We start from the raw sequence: 26,286 nt of genomic DNA, 5'->3' as shown, positions 1-26,286 counted from the left end.
GAGGGAAAAGAATGTCAGGGTTGTATGTGATGACATGTCTAGTTTTACTTTCACAACACACTGGAGGAACTCAGCAGGTCAGGCAGCATCCATGGAAATGATCAGTCGACGTTTCGGGCCGGAACCCTTCGTCAGGACTGAAGAGGGAAGGGGCAGAGGCCCTAGAAAGAAGGTGGGGGAGGGTGGGAAGGAGAAGGCTGGTAGATTCCTGGTGAAAAACCAGCAAGGGGAAAGATAAAGGGGTGGTGGAGGGGAAGCAGGGAGGTGGTAGGTGGGAAAGGTGAAGAAGGAATAGGGGAAAACACAATGGGTAGTAGAGGAGGCGGAACCATGAGGGAGGTGATAGGCAGCTGCGGGAGGGGGCAGAGTGAAATAGTTTTACTTTGAACTTTGATTTGGAGTTTGAGGGGATCTGGTATGTCATCAAAGACTCTTGTAAATTTCTACAGATATATACAGTGGAGAGCATTCTAACCATCTGGTATGGAGGGGCCACTGCAGAGGATTGGAAAAAGCTCCAGAAAGTTGCAAATTCAGGAATAGCTTCTCCCCATCCACATTGAACCTCCCATGAAGACAACTTTGCTTTTTCTTTTTTTTGTTCTCTTTCTGAGAGCAAATTTTAGAACTTAAATTTAATTAAATTATATATTTCTTATAATAATTTATAGTTAAAAAATTATGTATTACAACGTACTGCCGCTGGAGATATCAAATTTCACAACATATGCCAGTGGGAACAAATCTGATTTTGATTTAGGTTTGACCAAGGGTCTCGGCCTGAAACGTCGACTGTACCTCTTCCTAGAGATGCTGCCTGGCCTGCTGCATTCACCAGCAACTTTGATGTGTGTTGCTTGAATTTCCAGCATCTGCAGAATTCCTGTTGTTTGATTTAGGTTTGTCCTTGTCTTGTGACTTACTGTGCTGTTATATAAAGCTAATTTTCACGGTATTTACACCCCGTACGTATACCTATGACAATATAAATTTTGAATGTAAACTTTACCATGGCCTAAATCTGCTCCCATGCTTTATGGTTTTTGCATTTTCAAAAAATATGCAAAACCAGACCCTGATTTTGTATTGATGAGAAACAAATATTAAAGTGACTGATCTGCTGAATTTTTTTCCCCATATATTTCCCGTTTCAGTTGCAGACTTGTAACATCAGCAGAGTTTTTAGTTTGTAATTCCAACCTGGATTGTATCTGCTGCTCAGCGCGGCATCTCACGATCAGCTGGAGCAAAACTGGAACTACTGTACCGGGGTCGGGGAACTGCGCCTGCGTGCTGGCGTCGGCACCACCCCACCCCCTTCGGCGCTGACCATCGCAGCCGGAGTGTCACTCCACGCGCATGCGTACTAGTTTCCTCCTGCTCCCTGGCCTAGACTGCGCATGCTTACTGGTGTCCCTGGTCGAGGAAGATGTGAGTGATCCGGGGTTGGAGGGGAGAGGCGGGAGAGGAGTGAAAGGAGGGCGACGGGGAAAGGGGAAGAAGAAGGTAGAGGGGCAAAAGGGTGAGGTTGGTACAAGATACAGTAGGGAGGAGGGTTTTGGGATGTTCGTACCACTGTACGTGTACCAGTGAGTGTGTACTACTTCTGTGTGTAGTCATCAATGATTTGAGAGTGCACTTTGCTTGGACTGTGTGTGGGTCTGTCTGTCAGTATGCAGGTCTGTCTCAGTTTATGTACGTATTCCTTGTCAGCATCGGTGATTCAGCGTGTGTAATAGTTCATGGTTTTATATCAATCTGTGAGCCTGATGGTGCTTGGATTCTTGTAACTTTCAGAGTCAGAATCAGGTTTATTATCACCGGCATGTGTCGTGAAATTTGTTAACTTAGCAGCAGCCCTTCAATGCTATACATAATATAGAAGAAGAAAAAAAATAAGTTAATAAGTAAATCAATTACAGTATACGCATATTGAATAGATTAAAAATTGTGCAAGAAACAGAAATAATACATATTAAAAAAGTGAGGTAGTGCCCAAGGATTCAATGTCCATTTAGGAATCGGATGGCAGAGGGGAAGAAACTGTTCCTGAATCGCTGAGTGTGTGCCTTCAGGCTTCTGTATCTCCCACCTGATGGTAACAGTGAGAAAAAGGCCTACCCTGGGTGCTAGAGGTCCTTAATAATGGATACTGCCTTTCTGAGACACCGCTCCTTGAAGGTGTCCTGGGTACTTTGTAGGCTAGCACCCACGATGGAGCCGACTAGATTCACAACCTTCTGCAGCTTCTTTAGGTCCTGATCCCGCCCCCCCCCCCCATACCAGACAGTGATGCAGCCTGTCAGAATGCTCTCCACCATATATCTGTAGAGGTTTTTGAGTGTATTTGTTGACATACCAAATCTCTTCAAACACCTAACGAAGTATAATCACTGTTTTGCCTTCTTTATAACTGCATCGATATGTTGGGACCTCAGAGATCTTGACACCCAGGAACTTGAAACTGCTTACTCTCTCCACTTCTGATCCCTCCATGAGGATTGGTATGTGTTCCTTCATCTTACTCTTCCTGAAGTCTACAATCAGCTCTTTCATCTTGCTGGCATTGAGTGTGCATCTTATCAATACATCAGTATCCATGTGGTAGTTTGTGGGTCAGTGTCAAGTTGTTCACCTTCAAGTGTTTGCATTAGTGTCAGCGCCTGTGAGTGTCTTTGGGTCTAACAGTCCGTGTGGCTCCTAGTCAATGAATGTCACATACAAAATACTGGATGAAGTCAGCAGGTCAGGCAGCATCAATGAAAATGAATAAACAGTCGACATTTCAGGCTGAGACCCTTCATCAGGCTTCCAACAGAATCATGTTTAATATCACTGGCATTGTCGTGAAATTCATATTGCGGCAGCAATACATTCCAATGCATTATATATAAACTACAATAAGAAGTATACACAGTAACTGTGTAAAAATTCTTAGGCACTCTGACTGTATATATGTGTCCAAGATTTTTACATGGTACTGCATATTAAAAAAAAGTAAATTAAATAATTGGTGCAAAAAGAGAGGACTCAGATGCTACCTGACCTGCTGAGTTCCTTCAGAATTTTCTGTGTGTTACTCTGGATCTGCAGAATCTCTTGTGTTTGCCACTGAATGCACCCAATTCTTTGTTATTATGCATTTACCTGTCAGGATGTATGTCTTTAAGGTGGTAAAGCAGTGTTAAAATATACTGTACTGGAAAACTAAAAGCTGGCAATACCCATAGCAGCTCTACTTAGTGGAAAGACTGGTCAATATTTTGGGTTAAAACCTATGACTACAGTTTTAAGGTTATGAAGGATGTTTGTGTTAGTAAGATAGTAAGTAAGCTAGATGCTGCCTTTTGCTGTATTGAATTTAAGTGTAAGTATAGATTCACACAGCTGCAATTATAAACACCTATTTGGATTGTTTCTAGGTCATAATGTAGGTCTGCTGCCTACTAAGGAAGAAAGTCATTTCAATAGAATGAGTATTGCTGATTTGATTCCTAGTAAGTCGTGTTGACATATGATGAGAGATTAAACACATTGAGCTCACACTCTCTTGAGTTTAGAAGAATGAGAGGGGATTACGTTGGCATGTAGAAAGTCTTAAGGAGCTTGGCAGAGTAGTTGGTGCTTTCTGTGTCTGTAGTGTCTAAAACCAGGGATCACAATCACAGAGGAAAGGGTTGGTCATTCAGGGTGCTATTGAAGAAAAAAGTCTTTTCTGATATGGTAGTGAGTATTTGAAATTCTCAACCAAAATTAAAGCTTTGGGGCTCAGAACATTGGTGTGTTCAAGAGGGAGATGGATGAATTTAGAGATGTTGGGTGATTATGGAGTTAGTACAGGAAAATGGCATTGAGATAAAGGAACTGTCGGGATCATATTGAATGACTGACTTCTATGCCTATTCGTACTGGGTTATTATTATTAAACTAATCAATAAGCTTCAAAGACCTTGGCTTCACTACCTCCTTGTGCAATTGGATCCTCGATTTCCTCACTTGCAGACCCCAGGCAGTTCGGATTGGAAACAACATCTGCTTCACAGTCTCCATCAGCACGGATGCACCACAAGGCTGTGTGCCTAGCCACCTGCTCTACTCACTTTACACTTATGACTGTGCAGTTAAGCATAGCTCCAATGACCTATTCAAGTTTGCTGACAGCACCACTGTTGTAGGCTGAATCAAAGGTTGATGACAATTCAGTGTATGGGAGGGAGGTTGAAAATCTGGCTAAGTGGTGCGGTAACAATATCCTCTTACTCTTACCGTTAGTCCTGACGAAGGGTCTCGGCCTGAAACGTCGACTGCGCCTCTTCCTATAGATGCTGCCTGGCCTGCTGCGTTCACCAGCAACTTTGATGTGTGTTGCTTGAATTTCCAGCATCTGCAGAATTCCTGTTGTTTTCCTCTTACTCAATGTCAGCAAGACCAAGGAACTGATTATTGACTTCAGGAAAAATTTGTGAGCGTTCGCAGACCCAAAAAATAAGCTACCAAATCATACCAAATCATGCCAAATAACACATAAAACCTAAAATAACAGTAACATATAGTAAAAGCAGGAATGATATGATAAATACACCACCTATATAAAGTAGAAATTCTTTTCTGCAATCATTGCACTGTCCACCGTAGCGAAAATCTCACACGTGTGCTCTCGGCAGAAACACTCGGCACAAGCGCTCTCGGCAGAAACACTCTCTCCAGTAACCTTTAAGCTATGAAGCTGCCAAATCATACCAAATAACACATAAAAATACACAGCCTATATAAAGTAGAAATAATATATGTACAGTGTAGTATCACTTACCGGAATCGGGAAGACAGCGAGCACACTGATGATGGTGTGTTAGGCTGAGTTGTCAGAGGTTGGGGTGGTGGGACACTGGGGTGTCATCTCATCGTCGTCTGTTTCCATCAGGGCAGGCAGGTCATCTTCTTCTATGTCTGCCTGCCTAGATGTCGAAGGTCGAGGTTTGTCGTCTGCTGTGGCTGATGTGGAAGGCTTGAAAAACGACAGTATTCTTGACTGCTTAGCCTCGCACATTTTTCTATCATACAGTCTTTGTAAGCACTCAAACCATCCTGCAAGTATGCCCTAAACCTATGTACCCTTTCAAAATTAAGGTTGTACTTTTCTGCAATCATTGCACCATTGTCAATTGCAGCGAAAATCTCACACAGTTGCTTCACATTCAGTTCCTGGACGACTTCACTTTCGGTCCGTTCGCTACTGCATTCAGTTTCGGTTGTTACCCTTTCCTCTTCCAATTGCATCAGCTCTTCATCTATCAGTTCTTGGTCATGGGATGCCAAAACCTTTTCAACATCATCTTCGTCAACTTCCAAAACAAGCCAAACTCTCTTTGTCCTTCCTTCGTTCACCACAATCGAAACACTTAATTATGTCTAGTTTTACGCTAAGTGTAACACCCTTACGAGCCCTTTTAGGCTTTTCCGATACCTTAGAACTCATCTTGCTAACGGATGCTCAAAATAAACCAACATAAAGCACAGATGCTCACAGGCACGTGTTTAAGCAATGCCGGCTAGAATGCAGTTCCGGGGGAGGAGCTTGGCTGCTCGGGGCGCGCGCTGCCTTTTTTCACATACTGCCTTTTTTCGTAACAGTGAAAACACCTTCCGTTAGCGAAAACAGGTAACTAATGTAGGTCTTTCGTAACAGCGAGGTGTCATAAAGCTAACATCTGAAAAGTGGGGGACACCTGTATTGTCATTGGGGAGAGTCCAGAGGATGTTCATGAGGATGTTTTTTTTTATTAAGTGCAATCGTGAACAATAGCCAGATCAGAAATGCTGATCAAGTCAACTAGTTCCCAAAGAGAGCTCTGATAGGCCAATCAGATGGTTCGCTGCTGCTCATCGATAACAGGCACAAGGGTCGCTAGCCCCTGTACCCCAGGAACACACCTGAGCGGTGCGGCGGAGGTATGTGGTACGCATGACCTGATCTGAAAGCAAAATGTTGACTCATAACAGATCGTGTTCACGGTGGAACAGCTTAGTCAAGGATGGGGTGATCAGCACAGACGGACAAATTATACCTCCACTACCCCTTAAATATTCCCGTTCTGGGAATGAAGGGTTTAACATATGAGCATTTGGCAGCTTTGGGCCTGTACTCATTGGAATTTAGAAGAATGTGAGGGGATCTCATTGAAACCTACCGAATATTGAAAGTACTAGAAAGGGTGGATGTAGAGAGGGTTGTTTGCTATGGTGAGGGCTATCCAGAACTAGAGGGCACAGCCTCAGAATTGGAGGCGACCCTTTAGAACACAGCTAAGGAAGAATTTTTTTAGCCATAGAATAGTAAATCCGTGGAATGCTCTGCCAGATCGGTCAAGGCATCAAAGGATATGACGAGAAGGCAGGTGTATGAGCTTAGATGGGATCCAGGATCAGCCATGATTGAATGATGGAGAACACTCGATGGGCTGAATGGCCTAATTCTGCTGCTATGTCTTGTGGTCTTATATGGCGACAAGTTTGTACTTTGATAATAAATTTACTTTGACTTGAATGACTTAATTCTTCATCTATTGGTGTTGGTTTGTTGTTATCACATGTCCCGAGGTACAGTGAAAAACTTGTCTTGATTACAGAGTGCATTGTAGGAGAACAGGGTCAAACCATAACAATGCAAAATCAAGTGTATTAGCTGCAGACAAAGTGCAGTGTATGTAAACAATAAGGTGCAAGAACATAATGAAGTAGATTGTATACTTCTAAGTGACTTGTGTTCTAATGTAAAGGTTGTTAAAGTTAATACAATAGACACCTGTATGTATAGTTACTAACAATTACCCTTTATTGCTTTTCAGATCCTGTAAGACAAACATGGTATTGAATGCAGTGATTTCCAAACTAGCTGGGAAATGTGTGGTCCTTGCCAGTGCTTCACCACGCAGAAGAGAAATTTTGAACAATGTTGTGAGTGGTGGTTTACTGTTACTCAATGTTCACTAGTGTACATCTTATATTCCAAAGTGGAAGATTAGCCCTTGGATATTATCAAGTTGTTCACTGAAGCATCCAACAGGATACACTCAATATTCACAAGGTCTTCTCTCAACAGTACATGTGATTAAATAAACTTGAATCTGAGATGTGTGGATGCGCTTAAAGGTTCCTGGGAAAATGTGCATCATTCCCACTGGTTCTTGGGCATCCCTGACCCATGGTTACGTAGAATGGAGAAGGAACATTTAGTGATGATGGGAACTTTGGGGTGATGCATACCAAGACCATGGATGGCTCACATCCTGAGACTACCATCTGTCCACCGCACTGCCATCTGTGGAAGAGCCCACAGCTCCCATATTAGCCTCATTATCAACTTCTGAACCCACGCAAATGGGGCATAAACAGAGCATCTTTAATCCCAAGGGATTTTTGGATTTTACTTAGGGATACGGCACAGTAACACACCTTCTGGCCCAACGAGCTCTCGTCGTCCAATTATACCCATGTAACCAAAAACCACACGTTTTTGGAATGTGGGAGGAGACCACAGCACCTGGAGAAAGCCCATGCAGTCAAGTAGAGACGCCGACAGAATTGGACTCGGATTGCTGACACTGTAATAGCGTCAAGTTAACCGCTTTGCTACTGTGGCGCCCTTCTTTTGCAAGATTGCTGAATAAAATGCAATATTGCTGTCAAGTAAGAGAGGTGTCATGCAATTAATATCATGCTGTTGATTGTACAGAGAGTTTAGATTAAATAGGGTTTTTTTTCCAGAACATTTGATAATGTGATTAGCATGGTGTTCTCTGTGTTCAGCTGATTAGTAGAAATCTGAAGTGATTTTCCTGATGCAGTAACTGTCTGTCTGTCTAGGTACCATATCCGATGCGGACTTTGGTGACCATGGTTTTCCATATAGATCTATCATTCGTTTTTTGGATGACTTCCATTTCCTCGATGTGTAGCCACCTGGCTATGCTTTTGCTGTACATAAGCCGAGGTCTTCCTCTAGGTTTACTCCCCTCAATCTTTACAGAGAGTACGAGTTTTTCTAGTTCATCTTTCCGCATGATGTGTCCCAGGAATCTGAGTTGTCTTTATCTTATTGTTGGTACGAGTGATCGAACTGCTTGGGCTCTTCTGAGAACTTCTTCATTTGATGTGTGTGTGGTCCTTGATATTTTTAACATTCTCCTGTAGAACCATAATTCAGCTGCTTCTAGTCTCTTTTCCATTGCTGGAGAAATGGTCCAGCATTCACTTCCATAAGGCAGGATAGAATAAATGTAGCACTGCAGTATTCTGTTTTTGGTGTACGTGCTCATCTTTCTGTCTGTTAATATGGTCTTCATTTTTTGGAAAGCTTCTTGCGCCATTGCTATTCTGTATTTGATATCTGTGTTGCACCTGCCGTTACTTGTTATTAGGCTGCCAAGATATTTGAATTTGTTGACTTGTTTGATGTTTGTATTTCCGATCTTGATCACACATTGTGGGATGTTTGTCTTTTTGGAGATGACCATGCTTTCTGTCTTCTTGGTGTTGATTGAGAGGCCTCTGCGATTACTTTCTGCTGCCACTATAGTGAGTAGTTCTTGAAGTTTTGTTTCTGAGTCAGCTATTAGTATGATGTCATCAGCATATCTGATGTTATTTATATTATGGCCTCCAATTGTGAATCCTTTGATGTCTTTGATACTTCTCAAGATATTTTCACTGTGTAGTTTGAATAAGTCTGGCAAAAAGACACAACCTTGCCTGACTTCTCTCATGATAATCACATACTCACTCACTTCTTCTTCTATTCTGACGGATGCTGTCTGGTCCCAGTATAAGTTTCTTAAGAAACGTCTATCTTTCCCATCTATGTCAAGATCTTGAAGCATTTCCAGAAGATCTTGCTGTCTGACAGTGTCAAAAGCCTTTGTATACAGTCAATGAAACATAGGTAGATGTCTTTTTGTACCTGGATGACTCTTTCACAGGTCATCCGTAGCATGAAAATTGCATTTCTGGTTCCAGTGTTTTCCACAAAGCCGCATTGTTCTTTACTGATTTCTGGTTTTATACGGCGTCTTGATCTCATCATGGTTACTCTGAGAATAATTTTTGGTATTACTGGTATGTGGTCGCTTCCACAGTCTGCTCCAGGGTGGCTTTTAGATTGAGTTATCGAGTTTTTGAATCTGTTATTGATTGTTATGTAGTTGATTTGATTTCTGTTGTTCCCATCTGGGCTTCTCCATGTCCATTTTCTTCTTGGATGTTGTTTAAACCAAGTGTTGGTGATTATCTGATTGTTTGTTTTACACCATGATATAAGCTTTTCTCCTCTTTCATTTCTTTCTGTCAATCCCTGGTCTCCAACAATATGGTCTTCTCTTCTCTCACCAACTTTTGCATTGAAGTCACCCATGACTATGATAGCTTCTAGTGCTTTGTCTAGAGGTTCGTAGAAGCATCAATTTCTTCCCCTGAGCTTGCCATTGTGGGTGCAGATACTTGGATGATAGAGATGTTGTTTTGTTGTCCTTTTAGTTTGCTTAGCATCATTCTGTCTGAGATATGCCAGTATCCTAGCAGGCTCTTGGATGTTTCTTTGTCTAAGATGATAGCAACACCCTTTTCATGCTTATCTCCACCAGAGTATATCATCTCGTAGTCGTCTGATTGGAATACTCCAGTGCCTTTCCACCTTATTTCACGTAGGCCTAGGATGCTGACTTCTAGCTTCTTCATCTCTAATTTTACGTTTTCTAGCTTACCAGCTTGTTGCAGGGTTCGAACATTCCAAGTGGCAATTCGCAGTCTCTTGTTCTTGCAGACAGTAGAGGTATGACGATCCGGGCTCACTTGTCTGTTTACACGATATCTCGTACCGAGCGAGGTGTCAGCACTATTTGGAAGTGGGCTGTCATTTACGCTGTTGTCTTTTACATTTGTGTATGTATTAACCATGGTTGTACTAGGGATAAAATACAAGAAGTAGCTTCCCCTTGCTTGCTTCCGCTGCAGTGTCTTTACAAGATGGGTGACCCTGAACATTGTCCTATTAAAAGGATCTACTGCTCAGCATCTGAGAAGCAGGAACCATTGATTGTGTTAGTCACAACTTGCCTTCTGCTTCATCCACCAACTGCATTCTGTGGCTTCACTGTAACCCAAGTAGGGAGGCTAACAGGTGCTACACCTTGCCTAAGGGTGACCTGGAGGTAGCTGTGGTTAATGGTAACCTCATTATCCAAAGCAAATGCTCCACAGACAGATATAGTTTATCCTCATACCCAGGAGAGGATGCAGTAACACACATAAAGATTGCTGGTGAATGCAGCAGGCCAGGCAGCATCTATAGGAAGAGGTACAGTTGACGTTTCGGGCTGAGACTCTTCGTCAGGACTAACTGAAAGAAGAGATAGTAAGAGATTTGAAAGTGGGAGGGGGAGATCCGAAATGATAGGAGAAGACAGGAGGGGGAAGGGATGGAGCTAAGAGGTAGAAAGTTGATTGGCAAAAGGGATATGAGAGGATCATGGGACAGGAGGCCCAGGGAGAAAGAAAGGGGGAGGGGGGAAGCCCAGAGGATGGGCAAGGAGTATAGTGAGAGGGGCAGAGGGAGAAAAAGGAGAGGGAGAAAAAAAATTATTAATAATAATAAAAGATAAATAAATAACAGATGGGGTACGAGGGGGCGGTGGGGCATTAACGGAAGTTAGAGAAGTCAATGTTCCTGCCATCAGGTTGGAGGCTACCCAGACGGAATGTAAGGTGTTATTCCTCCAACCTGAGTGTGGCTTCATCTTTACAGTAGAGGAGGCCGTGGATAGACATGCCAGAATGGGAATGGGATGTGGAATTAAAATGTGTGGCCGCTGGGAGATCCTGCTTTCTCTGGCGGACAGAGCATAGGTGTTCAGCAAAACGATCTCCCAGCCTGCGTCGGGTCTCGCCAATATATAGAAGGCCACATTGGGAGCACCGGACGCAGTATATCACCCCTGCTGACTCACAGGTGAAGTGTTGCCTCACCTGGAAGGACTGTCTGGGGCCCTGAGTGGTGGTGAGGGAGGAAGTGTAAGGGCATGTGTAGCACTTGTTCCACTTACAAGGATAACTGCCGGAAGGGAGATCAGTGGGAAGGGGTGGGGGAACGAATGGACAAGGGAGTCGCATAGGGAGTGATCCCTGTGGAAAGCACACATCGGGAGCACCGGACACAGTATGTGAGACCCAACGCAGGCTGGGAGTCCATTTCGCTGAACACCTTCGCTCTGTCCGTTAATCCCCTTCGTACCCCATCCATTATTTATTTATCTTTTTATTATTTTTTTTTTCTCTCTCTCCTTTTTCTCCCTCTGTCCCTCTCACTGTACTCCTTGCCCATCCTCTGGGCTTCCCCCCTCCCCCTTTCTTTCTCCCTAGGCCTCCTGTCCGTTCCATGATCCTCTCATTCCTTCTGCCAATCAACTTTCCAGCTCTGAGCTCCATCCCTTCCCCCTCCTGTCTTCTTCTATCATTTCGGATCTCTCCCTCCCACTTTCAAATCTCTTACTATCACTTCTTTCAGTTAGTCCTGACGAAGGGTCTCGGCCCGAAACGTCGACTGTACCTCTTCTTATAGATGCTGCCTGGCTGCTGCGTTCACCAGCAATCTTTATGTGTGTTGCCTGAAATTCCAGCATCTGCAGATTTCCTTGTGTTTGCGTTCCTGATGCAGTAGTTTATATTGAAAAGTTAGTTCATTTATTTGCCAAGTTAGTTTTTGGAACATATTTATATTTGGCTTTTCAAACAATCTTTCACAGAGAGTGTAATCAAAGCGCCCAATTAAAGATAAAAGATTAGCTCTTTTATCACATGTACTGTATATCGAAGCATTGAAACATACAGGGAAGAGAAGATGGCGGCATGGCGCAGCGCACGCGAGCGTTCCGAATGAATATCGTATATGTTAACTAGGTGCCGTGCACAATCCGGATTTGATGGAGACAGCTGTGAGAAGCATGGAGGAACACCTGGAGGAACTTCTGAAATGCCCGCTTCGCTGCCGCTGCTACTATGCGATCAAGAATCTCCAGAGGGAAGGCCCCAAATCCCTGGCTTTGCCTATTGCCTGTTGCCAGGGCCGGGGTCGAAGTGCTCGGCAGAGATGGTGCTTGGAGCTGGAGAGCTGGTCGCAGGCTCGGAGTTTTCGGACGGACTCGGAGTGGGACTGTGGTCGGATGCTTCCAGTATGCTGCATCGGCAAGTTTGCGACGCTGGAGGTTTGCAGTCTGCATGAGATGATGGGACTTTCGAGAGACTTAGAGACTTTTAACGTGCCATGGTCTGTTCTTATCAAATTACGGTATTGCTTTGCACTGTTGTAACTATATGTTATAATTATGTGGTTTTTGTTAGTTTCTAAGTTGGTTTGTCATGTGTTTTCTGTGATATCATTCTGGAAAAACATTGTATCATTTCTTAATGCATGCATTACTAAATGACAATAAAAGAGGACTGCGTGTCCTCATAATCTAAAAAAAACATGATAGGTTCAGATAAAGTTCAAAGTAAAGTTTTTTTATCATCAGAATGCATATATGTCACCATATAAAACCCTGAGTTTATTCTTCTTGCAGGCATACTTAGCAAATATAGAACAGAAACTATAAATGGGATCAATGAACAACAAACTGCAAATGGAAATATAAATAAATAGCATTAAATAATGAGCATGAAGTAACAAGACAAAGAGTCCTTAAAGTGAGATGCACCAGAAGTAGAATGCGTGTACTTATCCCCTTTTCTTCAATCAGTTCCTTGGTCTTATTGACATTGAGTGAGAGGTCATTATTATTACACCACTCAGCCAAATTTTCGATTTCCCTCCTGATTCATCACTACCTTTGATATGGCCCACAACAGCGGTGTCATCAGCAAACTTGTATGTGGTGTTGAAGCTGTACTTAGCCACAGTCATAGGTGTAAAGTGATTAGAGCAGGGGGCTAAGTACACAACCCTGCGGTGCTCCTGTGCTGATGGAGATTGTGGAGGAGATGTTTTTGCCAATCTGAACTGACAGGTCTGCAAGTGAGGAAATCCTGGTTGGAATTGTTCAAGGGGATATTGAGGCCCAAGTTTGGAGTTTACTGATTAGCTTTGAGGGGATGATGGTATTAAATGCTGAGCTGTAGTCGATAAAGAGCATCCTGATGTATGCATCTTTGCTCCCCAGATGTTCCAAGGTTGTTTGAACAGCCAATGAGATGGCATCTGCTGTAGAACTGTTGCTTCGGTGACAAATTGGAAAGGATCCAAGTCGCCACTCGGATAGGAGCTGATATGCTTCAACACCAGCCTCTCAAAACAGTTCATCACTGTGGTTGTAAGTACCTCTGGGTGAAAGTCATTGAGGCTCTTCTTGGGCATCTGTATGATTGAAACCTGCTTGCAGCAGGTGGGTACCACACAGTGCCGGAATGAGAGGCTGAAGATATCCGTGAGCACATCAGCCAGTTGGTCAGCACAGGTCTTCAATACTCGGCCAGGTACTCTGTGTGAACTAGATGCTGTCCTTGGATTTACACACCTGAAGATAGCCCGAATGTCATCTTCAGCTTTTGAAAATAATCTACATAAGGTTACGGGAATGGCAAGATAAGGGAAAGGCTAGATCAAAAGGGAAGAAACTTACAGTACTGTGCAAAAATCGTAGCATATATACATAGCTAGGTGCCTAAGACTTTTGCATAGTACTGTAGTAATTTTATGTATTGCACTGTACTATTGCAAAAAATAATTCATGACATATGTGAGTGATGATAAACTTAATTCTGATTTGGGTCTCTATTGTGAACTGAGAGTGGGAAGGGGGCAGGGAGAGGGGATTCATGGTTGTGAAAAGGGGAAGGGAGAGAGGAGAGATTGGGAAACACCAGATCAATAAAGCAATTGTTTGGAATCAAATGATCTTGTCCGTTGTCTCAGGGCTGGGTATGTCTGCACCCGCCCCCTCCAGAGGGTGGTACTCCTCTGCCACCTATCCCACACCCCTGACCCGGCACTCCACCTTTGTCATTCCCAAACTAACTTGCTCTTGCCAGATTTACAAATTCACTCTTTGCTCCACATTGAAAATTACAGTACTGTGCATAAACCTTGGACATCCTTGCTATATATATGTGCCTAAAACTTTTGCACAGTACTGTAATTGATAACATGGAGAGAATATCGAGGTCTTTGATCATGCTGGTTGCTTTACCATGACGACGAGAAGTGTGGACAGAATCTATGGAGGGAAGCCTAATTTTCATGATGTGCTGAGCTATAACCACAATTCTCTGCAGGTTTTTGCAGTCATGGTCAGATCAGTTGTCACGTGAAGTTGTGATGCATCCAGATAAGATGCTTTCTTTGGTGCATTGCTAAAAGTCAATGAGGGTAAATTTCCCTAGCCTTCTGAGGAAGTATAATCATTGGTGCGCTTTCTTTGTTGTGGCATCACTGGTTGGACCATAACAGATGATGTTCACTACAAGTAACCATGACTGCTCAATGAGGACTTGTGTGTCTTCTCCCAACTTCGCTTTCCTGAAGTCTGCAATCAAATCCTTGGTCTCGCTGAGGTTGGGCATGAGGTTGTTGTTGCAACACCACTCAAGCAGCTGACCATTGCCATCTGAAATTTTGCCAACAGCGACATCGTCAGTGAACTTATTGATGGCATTTGTGCTACACTTAGCCACATAGTCATGAGAGTAGAACAGTAGGCTAAGCACTCTCAACCATAGATAAAGTTTTTCTTGTAACACAACCTGTGTCATTGAAAATTTAACGCTGTAGAACTGCTTTATTTGAACTAGCAAGGAGCAGACATCTGTTACTTGAAATCTTTTTAGGATGTGGTACTGAACCATCATTTTGGTATTTTTGGACTGCACCATAAAATAGTGGTTATCAAAACACTATTACAGTGCCAGCAAGCCAGGTTCAATTCTGCCACCGTCTGTAAGGAGTTTGTTCATTCTTCCGGTGACCCCGTGGGACTCTTCTGGATTTTCCATTTTCCTCCCGAATTCCAAGTCAGCATGTTCTGTTGACTCTGGACACATGACAACACTTGCAGGCTGCCCCCAGCACGTCCCCGGACTATGTTGGTCATTGACACAAACAACACATTTTACTGTATGTTTCAATGTACACATGACAAAGAAAGCTAATCTTTATCTATTGTTTTGACACTAGATGGCAGTGGAGGGCAGTAGTAAATCTCCTTTATCGCTATCATTACCCTTTGACAGTTGAAATTAACAGTTCATTTTCCTACAGAGAGTGCAATGATTGCAAATTACTAGCTCCTGTTTCTCATGACCCCAAACTCCAGCATTGGTTGCCATCAACTTCAGGACTGAAAGACAAGTTGTCATGCAAAGTAATGTGGAAATAGTAAAGACAATTTAAAATTATAGTGAATCGTGCCTTTTTAATATTATTTTAATTTAAAACTATTCACTAATCCATGAACTTTAACATGGATGTGTTCTATTTACCACTTACTGTTTTGGCTGCATTTTGAATTGATAGGACCATAAGATATACGAGCAGAATTAGGCCATTTGGCCCATTGAGTCTGTGTCGCCATTTCATTATGGCTGATCCATTTCTCTCTCAGACTTAATCCCCTGCTTTCTCCCTGAAACCATTCATGCCTTGATTAATCAAGGATCTATCAGCCTCTGCCTTGACTATACCCAATGACTTGGTCACCACAGCTGCCTATAGCAACAAATTCCAGAGATTCAGCACGCTGTGGCTAAAGAATAGATTGTTATAATGTTCTTATACAATTTTCTTGCTAAAACCTCAGTTTCCTTCTTCCATAGCCTGTTTTGGTATTAGCCTTCTTATACGGAAGCAAAAGAGTCTCACCAGGAATCTTTGCTACCTAACAATCTGCAATGACTATGTTCATGTTGTTTAAAGAATTAAGCCCTTCAACATCCTGAGTCTCATCCAATATTTACATAAATTATTGCTAATCTGTATCTTAACTGCATTGGTCTTGATATCGTTGCCAAGCAAAATAATTATCTCAGTTTTGAAATGTTCAAACGACTAGCTTAAGAGATAATGGCAAAGTTGAGAGAATACACAAATACACACGAGTCCTCATTGTGGGGTGGGGGCGGTGGCAGTGGATAGAGTGAGCAGTTTCAAGCTCCTAGTGGTGAACATCACCAATACCCTGTCATGGTCCAACCACGGTGGTGCCACCTCCAAGAAAGCTCTCCAGTGGTTGTACTTCTTCAGAAGGCTAGAGAGATTTGGCATGTCCCCATTGATCCTCAAGTTTTATCGATGCAGTATAGAAAGCATTTTATCTGGATGTATACATCAAACATAGAACATAGAATAGTACAGTACATTACAGGCCCTTCAGCCCACAATGTTGTGTCAACCCTCAAACCCTGCCTCCCATATAACCCCCCACCTTAAATTCCTCCATATAGCTGTCTAGTAGTCTTTTAAACTTCACTAGTGTATCTGCCTCCACCACTGATTCAGGCAGTGCATTCCACGCACCAACCACTCTTGGAGTAAAAAACCTTCCTCTTATATCCCCCTTGAACTTCCCACCCCTTACCTTAAAGCCATGTCCTCTTGTACTGAGCAGTGGTGCCCTGGGGAAGAGGTGCTGGCTGTCCACTCTATCTATTCCTTTTAATATCTTGTACACCTCTATCATGTCTCCTCTCATCCTCCTTCTCTCCAAAGAGAAAAGCCCTAGCTCCCTTAATCTCTGATCATAATCCATACTCTCTAACCCAGGCAGCATCCTGGTAAATCTCCTCTGTACCCTTTCCAATGCTTCCACATCCTTCCTATAGTGAGGCGACCAGAACTGGACACAGTACTCCAAGTGTGGCCTAACCATAAGACCATAAGACAAAGGAGCAGAAGTTGACCATTCGGCCCATCGAGTCTGCTCCGCCATTTTATCATGAGCTGATCCATTCTCCCATTTAGTCCCACTCCCCCACCTTCTCACCATAACCTTTGATGCCCTGGCTACTCAGATACCTATCAATCTCTGCCTTAAATACACCCAATGACTTGGCCTCCACTGCCGCCTGTGGCAACAAATTCCATAGATTCACCACCCTCTGGCTAAAAAAATTTCTTCGCATTTCTGTTCTGAATGGGCGCCCTTCAATCCTTAAGTCATGCCCTCTCGTACTAGACTCCCCTATCATGGGAAACAACTTTGCCACATCCACTCTGTCCATGCCTTTCAACATTCGAAATGTTTCTATGTGGTTTCCCCTCATTCTTCTAAACTCCAAGGAATACAGTCCAAGAGCGGACAAACATTCCTCATATGTTAACCCTCTCATTCCCGGAATCATTGTAGTGAATCTTCTCTGAGCCCTCTCCAACGTCAGCACATCCTTTCTTAAATAAGGAGACCAAAACTGCCCACAGTACTCCAAGTGAGGTCTTACCAGCGCCTTATAGAGCCTCAACATCACATCCCTGCTGCTATACTCTATTCCTCTAGAAATGAATGCCAACATTGCATTCGCGTTCTTCACCACCAACTCAACTTGGAGGTTAACCTTAAGGGTATCCTGTACGAGGACTCCCAAGTCCCTTTGCATCTCAGAACTTTGCATTCTCTCCCCATTTAAATAATAGTCTTCCCGTTTATTTCTTCTGCCAAAGTGCATGATCATACACTTTCCAACATTGTATTTCATTTGCCACTCCTTTGCCCATTCCTCCAATCTATCCAAGCCTCTCTGCAGACTCTCCGTTTCCTCAGCACTACCGGCCCCTCCACCTATCTGCGTATCGTCAGCAAACTTAGCCACAAAGCCATCTATTCCAAAATCCAAATCGTTGATGTACAATATAAAAAGAAGCGGCCCCAACACTGACCCCTGTGGAAAACCACTGGTAACTGGCAGCCAACCAGAATAGGATCCCTTTATTCCCACTCTCTGTTGCCTGCCAATCAGCCAACGCTCTATCCATGTATGTAACTTTCCTGTAATTCCATGGGCTCTTATCTTGTTAAGTAGCCTCATGTGTGGCACCTTGTCAAAGGCCTTCTGAAAATCCAAATATACAACATACACTGCATCTCACATCAAAGTTGCTGGTAAACGCAGCAGGCCAGACAGCATCTCTAGGAAGAGGTACAGTCGACGTTTCAGGCCGAGACCCTTCGTCAGGACTGCATCTCCCTTGGCTAGCCTACTTGTTATTTCCTCAAAACATTGTAATAGGTTTGTCAGGCAGGATTTTCCTTTAAGGAATCCATGCTGAGTTCTGCCTATCTTGTCATATGCCTCCAGGTACTCTGTAACCTCATCCTTGACAATCGACTCCAACAACTTCCCAACTACCGATGTCAAGCTAACAGGTCTATAATTTCCTTTTTGCTTCCTTGCCCCGTTCTTAAATAGCAGAGTGACATTTGCAATCTTCCAGCCCTCCGGAACCACGCCAGAATCTATCGACTTTTGAAAGATCATCGCTAATGCCTCCGCAATCTCCACAGCTACTTCCTTCAGAACACGAGGGTGCATTCCATCTGGTCCAGGAAATTTATCTACCTTTAGGCTTATCAGCTTCCTGAGTACTTTCTCTGTCGTAATTGTGACTGCATACACTTCTTTTCCCTGCCACCCTTGAGTGTCCGGTATACTGCTGATGTCTTCCTCAATGAAGACTGATGCAAAATACTCGTTCAGTTCCTCTGCCATCTCCTTATCTCCCATTACGATTTCTCCAGTGTCATTTTCTATCGGTCTTATATCTACTCTCACCTGTCTTTTACTCTTTATATACTTGAAAAAGCTTTTAGTATCCTCTTTGATATTATTTGCTAGCTTCCTTTCATAATCTTTTCCCTCTTAATGACCTTCTTAGTTTCCTTTTGTAAGCTTTTAAAAAAAAGAGTTTTATAGAGCTGCATCATTACATTCCGACTCTTAAACTCTATCCCTCGACTTATGAAAGCTAACACCCCATCAGCTTTCTTAACTACCCTATCTACCTGTGAGGCAACTTTCAGGGATCTGTGGACATGTCCCCCCAGATCCCTCTGCTCCTCCACACTACCAAGTATTCTGCCATTTACTTTGTACTCTGCCTTGGAGTTTGACCTTCCAAAGTGTACCACCTCACACTTCTCCGGGTTGAACTCCATCTGCCACTTCTCAGCCCACTTCTGCATCCTATCAATGTCCCTCTGCAATCTTCGACAATCCTCTACACTATCTACAACACCACCAACCTTTGTGTCATCTGCAAACTTGCCAACCCACCATTCTAACACCACATCCAGGTTGTTAATAAAAATCACGAAAAGTAGAGGTCCCGGATCAGATCCTTGTGGGACACCACTAGTCACAACCCTCCAATCTGAATGTACTCCCTCCACCACGACCCTCTGTCTTCTGCAGGCAAGCCAGTTCTGAATCCACCTGGCCAAACTTCCTCCTCAAAGAACGCTATCAGGCTTGTTAGACATGATCTGCCCTTCACAAAGCCATGCTGACTGTCCCTGATCAGACCATGATTCTCTAAATGCCCATAGATCCTATCTCTAAGAAACTTTTCCAACAGCTTTCTCACCACAGACGTAAGGCTCACTGGTCTACAATTACCTGGACTATCCCTACTAACTTTTTTGAACAAGGGGACAACATTCGCCTCCCTCCAATCCTCCGGTACCATTCCCATGGACAACGAGGACATAAAGATCATAACCAGAGTGTCAGCAATCTCTTCCCCCGTCTCGTGAAGCAGCCTGGGGAATATTCTGTCAGGCCCTGGGGACTTATCCGTCCCAATGTATTTTAACAACTCCAACACCTCCTCTCCCTTAATATCAACATGCTCCAGAACATCAATCTCACTCATATTGTCCTCACCCATATTGTCCTCACCATCATCAAGTTCCCTCTCATTGGTGAAAACCGAAGAGAAGTATTCGTTGAGGACTTGGCTCACTTCCACAGCCTCCAGGCACATCTTCCTACTTTTATCTCAAATGGGTCCTACCTTCACTCCTGTCATCCTTTTGTGCTTCGCATAATTGAAGAATGCCTTGGGGTTTTCCTTTACCCTACTCGCCAAAGCCTTCTCATGCCCCCTTCTTGCTCTTTTCAGCCCCTTCTTAAGCTCCTTTCTTGCTTCCCTATATTCCTCAATAGACCCATCTGATCCTTGCTTCCTAAACCTTATGTATGCTGCCTTCTTCCACCTGACTAGATTTTCCACCTCACTTGTCACCCATGGTTCCTTCACCCTACCATTCTTTATCTTCCTCACCGGGATAAATTTATCCCTAACATCCTGCAAGAGATCTCTAAACATTGACCACATGTCCATAGTACATTTCCCTGCAAAAACATCATCCCAATTCACACCCGCAAGTTCTAGCCTTATAGCCTCATAATTTGCCCTTCCCCAATTAAAAATTTTCCTGTCCTCTCTGATTCTATCATTTTCCATGATAATGCTAAAGGCCAGGGAACGGTGGTCACTGTCCCCCAGATACTCACCCACTGAGAGATCTGTGACCCGGTTCGTTACCTAGTACTAGATCTAGTATGGCATTCCCCTAGTTGGCCTGTCAACATACTGTGATAGGAATCCGTCCTGGACACACTTAACAAACTCTGTCCCATCTAACCCCTTGGAACTAATCAGGTGCCAATCAATATTAGGGAAGTTAAAGTCACCCATGATAACAACCCTGTTATTTTTGCACCTTTCCAAAATCTGCTCCTCTGTATCTCTACTGCTACCGGGCTTGTTCATGCATCATGGCTTGTTATGGGAACTGCTCTAATTGTGACTGCAAAAAACTACAGAGTTGTGGTTACAGCTCTGCACATCATGAAAATTAGGCTTCCCTTCGTGGATTCTGTCCACAGTTCTCATGGTCATGGTAAAGCAGCCAGCGTAACCAAGGACCTCTTGCAACCCTGACATCCTTTCTTCTCCTCTTTAAAGAATGATTTGCAGATAACTTCCACTCTTCATGTCATGACCAGAGATCATCCACTTCTAATTTTAAGGCATTGTTGTCTTCTAAATTTTTTTTATCTGCCCTTTAGTTCTCTTAATTACCCAATTTGAAATCCCACATTGAAGGGGATGCGGATCAGAATCAGGTTTATTTTCAAGGAGATATATTGTGAAATTTGTTGCTTTGGGACAGTACAGTCTAGTATACAACAAGTACTATAAATTATAATAAGAATTATAGAAAAAAGTTAAATCAGTAGTGCAAAAAGAGTAAAAAATTGTGAGGTAGTCTTGCTCATGAGTTCACTGTCCATTCAGAAACCCGATGGCGGAGGGGAAGAATCTTTTCCTATAAATTTGAATGTGTATCTTCAGGCTCCTGTACCTTCTCCCTGATGGTAGCAATGAGAAGAGGCATGTCCTAGGAGGTGGGGGTTCTTAATCTAGTCTATTTAACTTGTCCACATAATTTGATTTCCTCTAGTGGGCAAGTCAAGGACCAGAGGGCACAGCCTCAATACGGAGATGTCCCTTTAGAACAGAGATGAGGAATTTCTTTAGCCAGATGGTGGTGAATCTTTGGAATTCATTGCCACAGACAGCAGTGGAGGTCAGGACATTGGGTATACTTAAAGAGGAGGTTGATAGGTTAGTAGGGGTGTCAAAGGTTATGGGGAGATGGAGGGAGAATGGGGTTGAGAGAGATAATGGATCAGCCATGGTGGAGTGGCAGATCTGACTTAATAGGTTAATTCTGCTCTTTTGTCTTATGGTCTTAAACCTTTGTTTCCCTTAAGATCTTTTTTATACTTATGTTTCCTAGGGTTAATATATTGTCAGGATGTAATGAAATTCCTTGATTATGCAAAGTCCCAGACTGAACCATGTACTTAGTAGTAATGAATACAGCAATGAATTCAAAACATCCAAATGGTGCAAAAAATTGTAGTGTGAGAACAGAATAACGGAAAGATAGCATTCTCAATTGACCCTTTTGTTCCTTACAGGGTCTTAGATTTGAGGTGGTGCCTTCATGGTTTAAGGAGAGTCTTGACAAGTCTGCTTTTCAAACACCCTATGATTATGCGAAGGAAACTGCAAAGCAGAAAGCCCTTGAGGTGGCAACAAGAATGCACTTGGTGAGTATTTAAGCTTTTTAGCATTTCACTTAAATGGTGTAGGAGATATTCCTCATGGGGTTCTTGAGTTATTTCAGTGGGAGGTTAAGAGATAAATGTTTCCGAATAAACGATAAAGAAAATTCTACTGAAATCGCAGAGAAAAATGTACAAAACTTTGAAGTACATTTATTATCAAAGTATGTGAAGGTCACCATATCTATTTTCCTATTTATTTTCTTGCAGGCATTTACAGTAGAACAAAGTAATCCAATAGCTTCAGTGAAAAACTACATGCACCCACGCACCCACCCAATAGGCACAATAAAGTAACTGAAAATACAACAATAATAAAGAAATACAAACGTTTGTAGATAAATAAATAGATGTTGCTCTTTCTCAGTGGTTCTCAACCTAGGTTCCACGGACCCCTTGGTTAATGGTAGGGATCCTTAACATAAAAAGGTTGGGAACCCCTGCTGTATGTGATTGAGTGTATTCAGACAGTTGGCTCTGCTCAAAGTGGTCATCTGTTGAAGTGTTACCAAAAGAGATGACGAAATGTAAGTTAGCAAATATGAGTGATAATCATCTTAGAAAGAGCAAAATGGCAAGTTAAAAGTATTCAAACAGTGTCTGAGAAACACAAAATATAAACTAAACACTTTAGTTAAATATTCAAATTTTCCATGGAGTGGCATGTTACATTTTGTGTGCGTTACTTTGGATTTCCAGCATCTGCAAAATCTCTTGTGTTTTGATCCGCTGCTGCACTGCGGAGTCTATTCGAGGTATCCCTACCCAGAAGAAGTTGAAATGTTCTCTTTAATAGAAGTTTAGTGAGATCCTCTCTCATCGCTTCGCCTCGCTGGTCTCTGCTGCTCTCCGACTATTCAACCATGTACTCACCTAGAAACCTTCTGCTCCCCCTTCTCATTCCAGCTTCTTCTGCCTTCATTTTTTGTCTCGATGAAGAACTTCAACCCGAAACATTTACTGTACATTCTTTTCCTAAGATGCTGCCTGACCCTATGAGTACCTCCAGTATTTTGTGCGTGTTACTCGACAAATTAATATGTGCTTTCTAGGTTAAGCCAACGTCACTTTGTGACAAATCTTAAATAATCCATATAATTACATCCATATTTTCTTCAGTGCATATTTCTCTTCAAATTAACAGTTCTGATTTTGGCAACCGTTCTGTATTTCACATAAGCCAGTAAGCTACCACAAGCAGCTCAAAAGTGACTAAGTGAAATTTTTCGATTGTCAAAAGGACACAGAATTTTGGAACCAACAAAGCCACAAGATAAAGTTTCACCAAAGTACAGTTTAAATTTATTTTCTATACCAATACTTCCGGAATGCTTTTGTTTTTTTTCCTCCCTCTTGGTTAATGGCTTCTCCTTCAGCTTAGCTGAGCGTGCTTGTGGCCCTATTCATTTTCCTTCTTTTCTCTGAGCCCTTTTTGCCTCTCCCAGGCAAAGGCTCACTCTGTCTTTGCCTTCCATTCCCCCAGCCTTTATGTTCACCAAAACATCCTCTAGAACAGATCTCCCCATCTCTTTCCCTTCTGATAGTGCTGATGAACTCAAGTCCACAGTCTGTGTGGGTCGGAAATAACACTGATATCTCACTGACAATCAACACTGCTGCACCTCAGGGATGTGGGCCTGGGCCAATGCTCGACCCTCTCTATACCCATGACTGTGTGGCTAGGCACAGCTCAAATGTCGTCTATAAATTTGCTGATGTAACAACCATTGTTGGCAGAATCTCAGATGGAGATGAGAGGGTGTACAGTAGTGAGATATACCAGCTAGTTGAGTGTTGTTGCAGCAGCAACCCTGCACTTAACGTCAGTAAAACTAAAGAACTGATTGTGGGCTTCAGAAAGAATAAGGCGGAGGAATATACACCAGTCCTCATAGAGGGATCAGAAGTGGAAAGAGTGAACAACTTCAAGTTCCTAGGTGTCAATATCTCTGAGGACCTAACCTGGACCCAACATATTGATGCAGCTATAAAGAAGACAAGACAGCGGCTATTATTCATTAGGAGATTGAGGAGAATTGGTATATCACCGAAGACACTGGCAAGTTTCTACAGATGTACTATGGAAAGCATTGTAACTCTGCATCAGTGTCTAGTATGGGGGAGGGGTGGCTGCTGCACAGGATCGAAATAAACCGCAGAGAATTGTAAGGTTAGTCAGCTCCATCATGGACACTATTCTCCGTAGTATTCAGGACATTTTCAAGGAGCGATGCCTCAAAAAGGCGGCATCCTTCATTAAGGATTGCAATCACTCAGGTTATGTCTTGTTCTCATTGCTTCTGTTGGCCAGAAAGAACTACAGTCTACAAATCAGTGAACTTGAATGAAATAAGGAAAGTGGAAGTAGACAAAACAATTGTTGTTCTTACTATCTGCTTGAGGGAGGTGGAGATGGTCATTTTGTGAGACTGTCCTTGCAGCACCCTTCCTCTTCCAATTTTGTGAACTCTGATGAACTGATTCTTGCTCTAGGATAATCTGATCAGAGCAGTTGAATATGGACACAAGGAGTTTCAGCTATTAACCGGCTAAACCTGAGACCATTCTCAGACTATTTATTATCTATCATGGCGGGCCTGCTGGAGAAGCAACCTGTAATCTCGTTAGACTCTGTGTCTTAACCGGCTAAACCTGAGACCATTCTCAGACTATTTATTATCTATCATGGCGGGCCTGCTGGAGAAGCAACCTGTAATCTCGTTAGACTCTGTGTCTGGGTCACCTAGATTGGCTGGTTTGAACCAGTCAGAGTTGAAAGAAACAAAGACACGAGGCTGAGGGTCGGAGACCGTAGAATAATGCTGGACTAGAGCCCATATGAAGGTGACCCAGGTAGGTCGGGTGACCTTGAGCCAATGGAATGGAGATGCATTAGTTGTACTCTTGAGGAACACCATAAGAGTCAGGAGCTTCAAATACGAGACAACGATAATTCTCCTGAGACCAATATTCGCAGATGAGAAGGAGCCTATGGACAAGTGAGATTGGGACCACAAGGAATGCCTGGCAGCATCGTCTCCTCTCCCAGGTAATACCTTTTCTCTTCATTGACTGTTCGTGAAGGATTAGGGAATCCTAGTGGCTGTGCACACATGTTGTTAGCTTGCCAACCCACATGCTTTTTTGTTGAGACAATAAAGGTTACTTGTTGGTACATACAGATTCTCTATCTGCCTCCCTGATCATTATTACTAAGGGGTATATCCTTATAACACTACCATCAGGAATGAGGTACAGGAGCCTGAAGGCGCACACTTGACATATCAGGAACAGCTTCTTCCACTCTGCCATCAGATTTCTGAATGGACATTGAACCCATGAGAACTACCTCACTAATCTTTAATTTCTATTTTTGCACTACTTATTTAATTTAACTATTATATCTTACTTTTCCTGGTGGTCACTCATCAATTCAGATTCAGAATCAGTTATATTTATGTATATAGAAAGTCCCTTGAAAAAGTATTCAGCTCCTACAACTAACTTTCCTCAGGTGCAATATACAGGTATTACCTTACCAACTCACACAATTTGTTGATGCAGAAAATTGGAGGATCATCTATTTTCAATTAATTCATAAGAATAAATGCCCCCTCTTTCAGTAAGGCCCAACAATATGGTACATTTTCAATGGACTAACCCAAAAATGAGCCTTCAATACAAGTCAGGGAAATGATAATTAGAGAAGCACAAATCTGGGGAAGGATACAAGACCATCTCAAAGGCACTGAACATACCTTGAAGCTCAATGCAGTCCATCGTGAAAAAGTGGAAAAAATATGAATCCGCAGCCACACTGCCTAGGTCAGGCCATCCCTCTATACTTTGTCACTGGAGAAGGGCACTTGTAAGAGAAGCAATTATGATACCATCCGTCATACTGAGTGAGCAGCAGAATTCTTTGTTTGCAACTGGAGATAAAGTTCATGGCTCCGAAATCTCTTACGGCTTTGCAGAAAAAGGGTATTTGTGGAAGTGTGGCAAGGAAGAAACTCTGGCTGAAGAAAACATACCCTTGCCTTTAAGGACTTCGCAAAATGTCATTTAGAAGATACTGTAAAGATGTGGGAGAAGTCTTATAGTCGGATGAGACTAAGT

The 26,286-nt window shown here is 42.8% G+C and overlaps 1 protein-coding gene across 5 annotated transcripts in view; it reads left to right on the top strand.

The window, feature by feature from the left end:
• The first annotated feature begins 1,382 nt into the window (after positions 1 to 1,382).
• asmtl (acetylserotonin O-methyltransferase-like) overlaps positions 1,383 to 26,286 on the top strand; it is an 81,757-nt gene continuing 56,853 nt past the window's right edge. The window contains exons 1-3 of one of the 5 annotated variants that reach the window (XM_063054582.1): positions 1,383 to 1,431; positions 6,846 to 6,954; positions 22,021 to 22,152. In XM_063054582.1, coding sequence (XP_062910652.1) covers positions 6,862 to 6,954; positions 22,021 to 22,152 — 225 coding nt within the window. In that variant the 5' untranslated portion in view covers positions 1,383 to 1,431; positions 6,846 to 6,861. Of the gene's footprint in view, positions 1,432 to 1,508; positions 1,528 to 2,438; positions 2,505 to 5,790; positions 5,950 to 6,845; positions 6,955 to 13,205; positions 13,356 to 22,020; positions 22,153 to 26,286 lie in introns of those variants that run through there. The other 4 variants (XM_063054586.1, XM_063054583.1, XM_063054584.1 and 1 more) reach the window with 4 other exon arrangements.

The sequence above is a fragment of the Mobula hypostoma genome, chromosome 7 (genome assembly GCF_963921235.1).
Source record: "Mobula hypostoma chromosome 7, sMobHyp1.1, whole genome shotgun sequence".
Taxonomy (NCBI): domain Eukaryota; kingdom Metazoa; phylum Chordata; class Chondrichthyes; order Myliobatiformes; family Myliobatidae; genus Mobula; species Mobula hypostoma.
The sequence above is the reverse complement of the archived record's forward strand: the minus strand, read 5'-3'. Positions and strand labels throughout refer to the sequence as shown.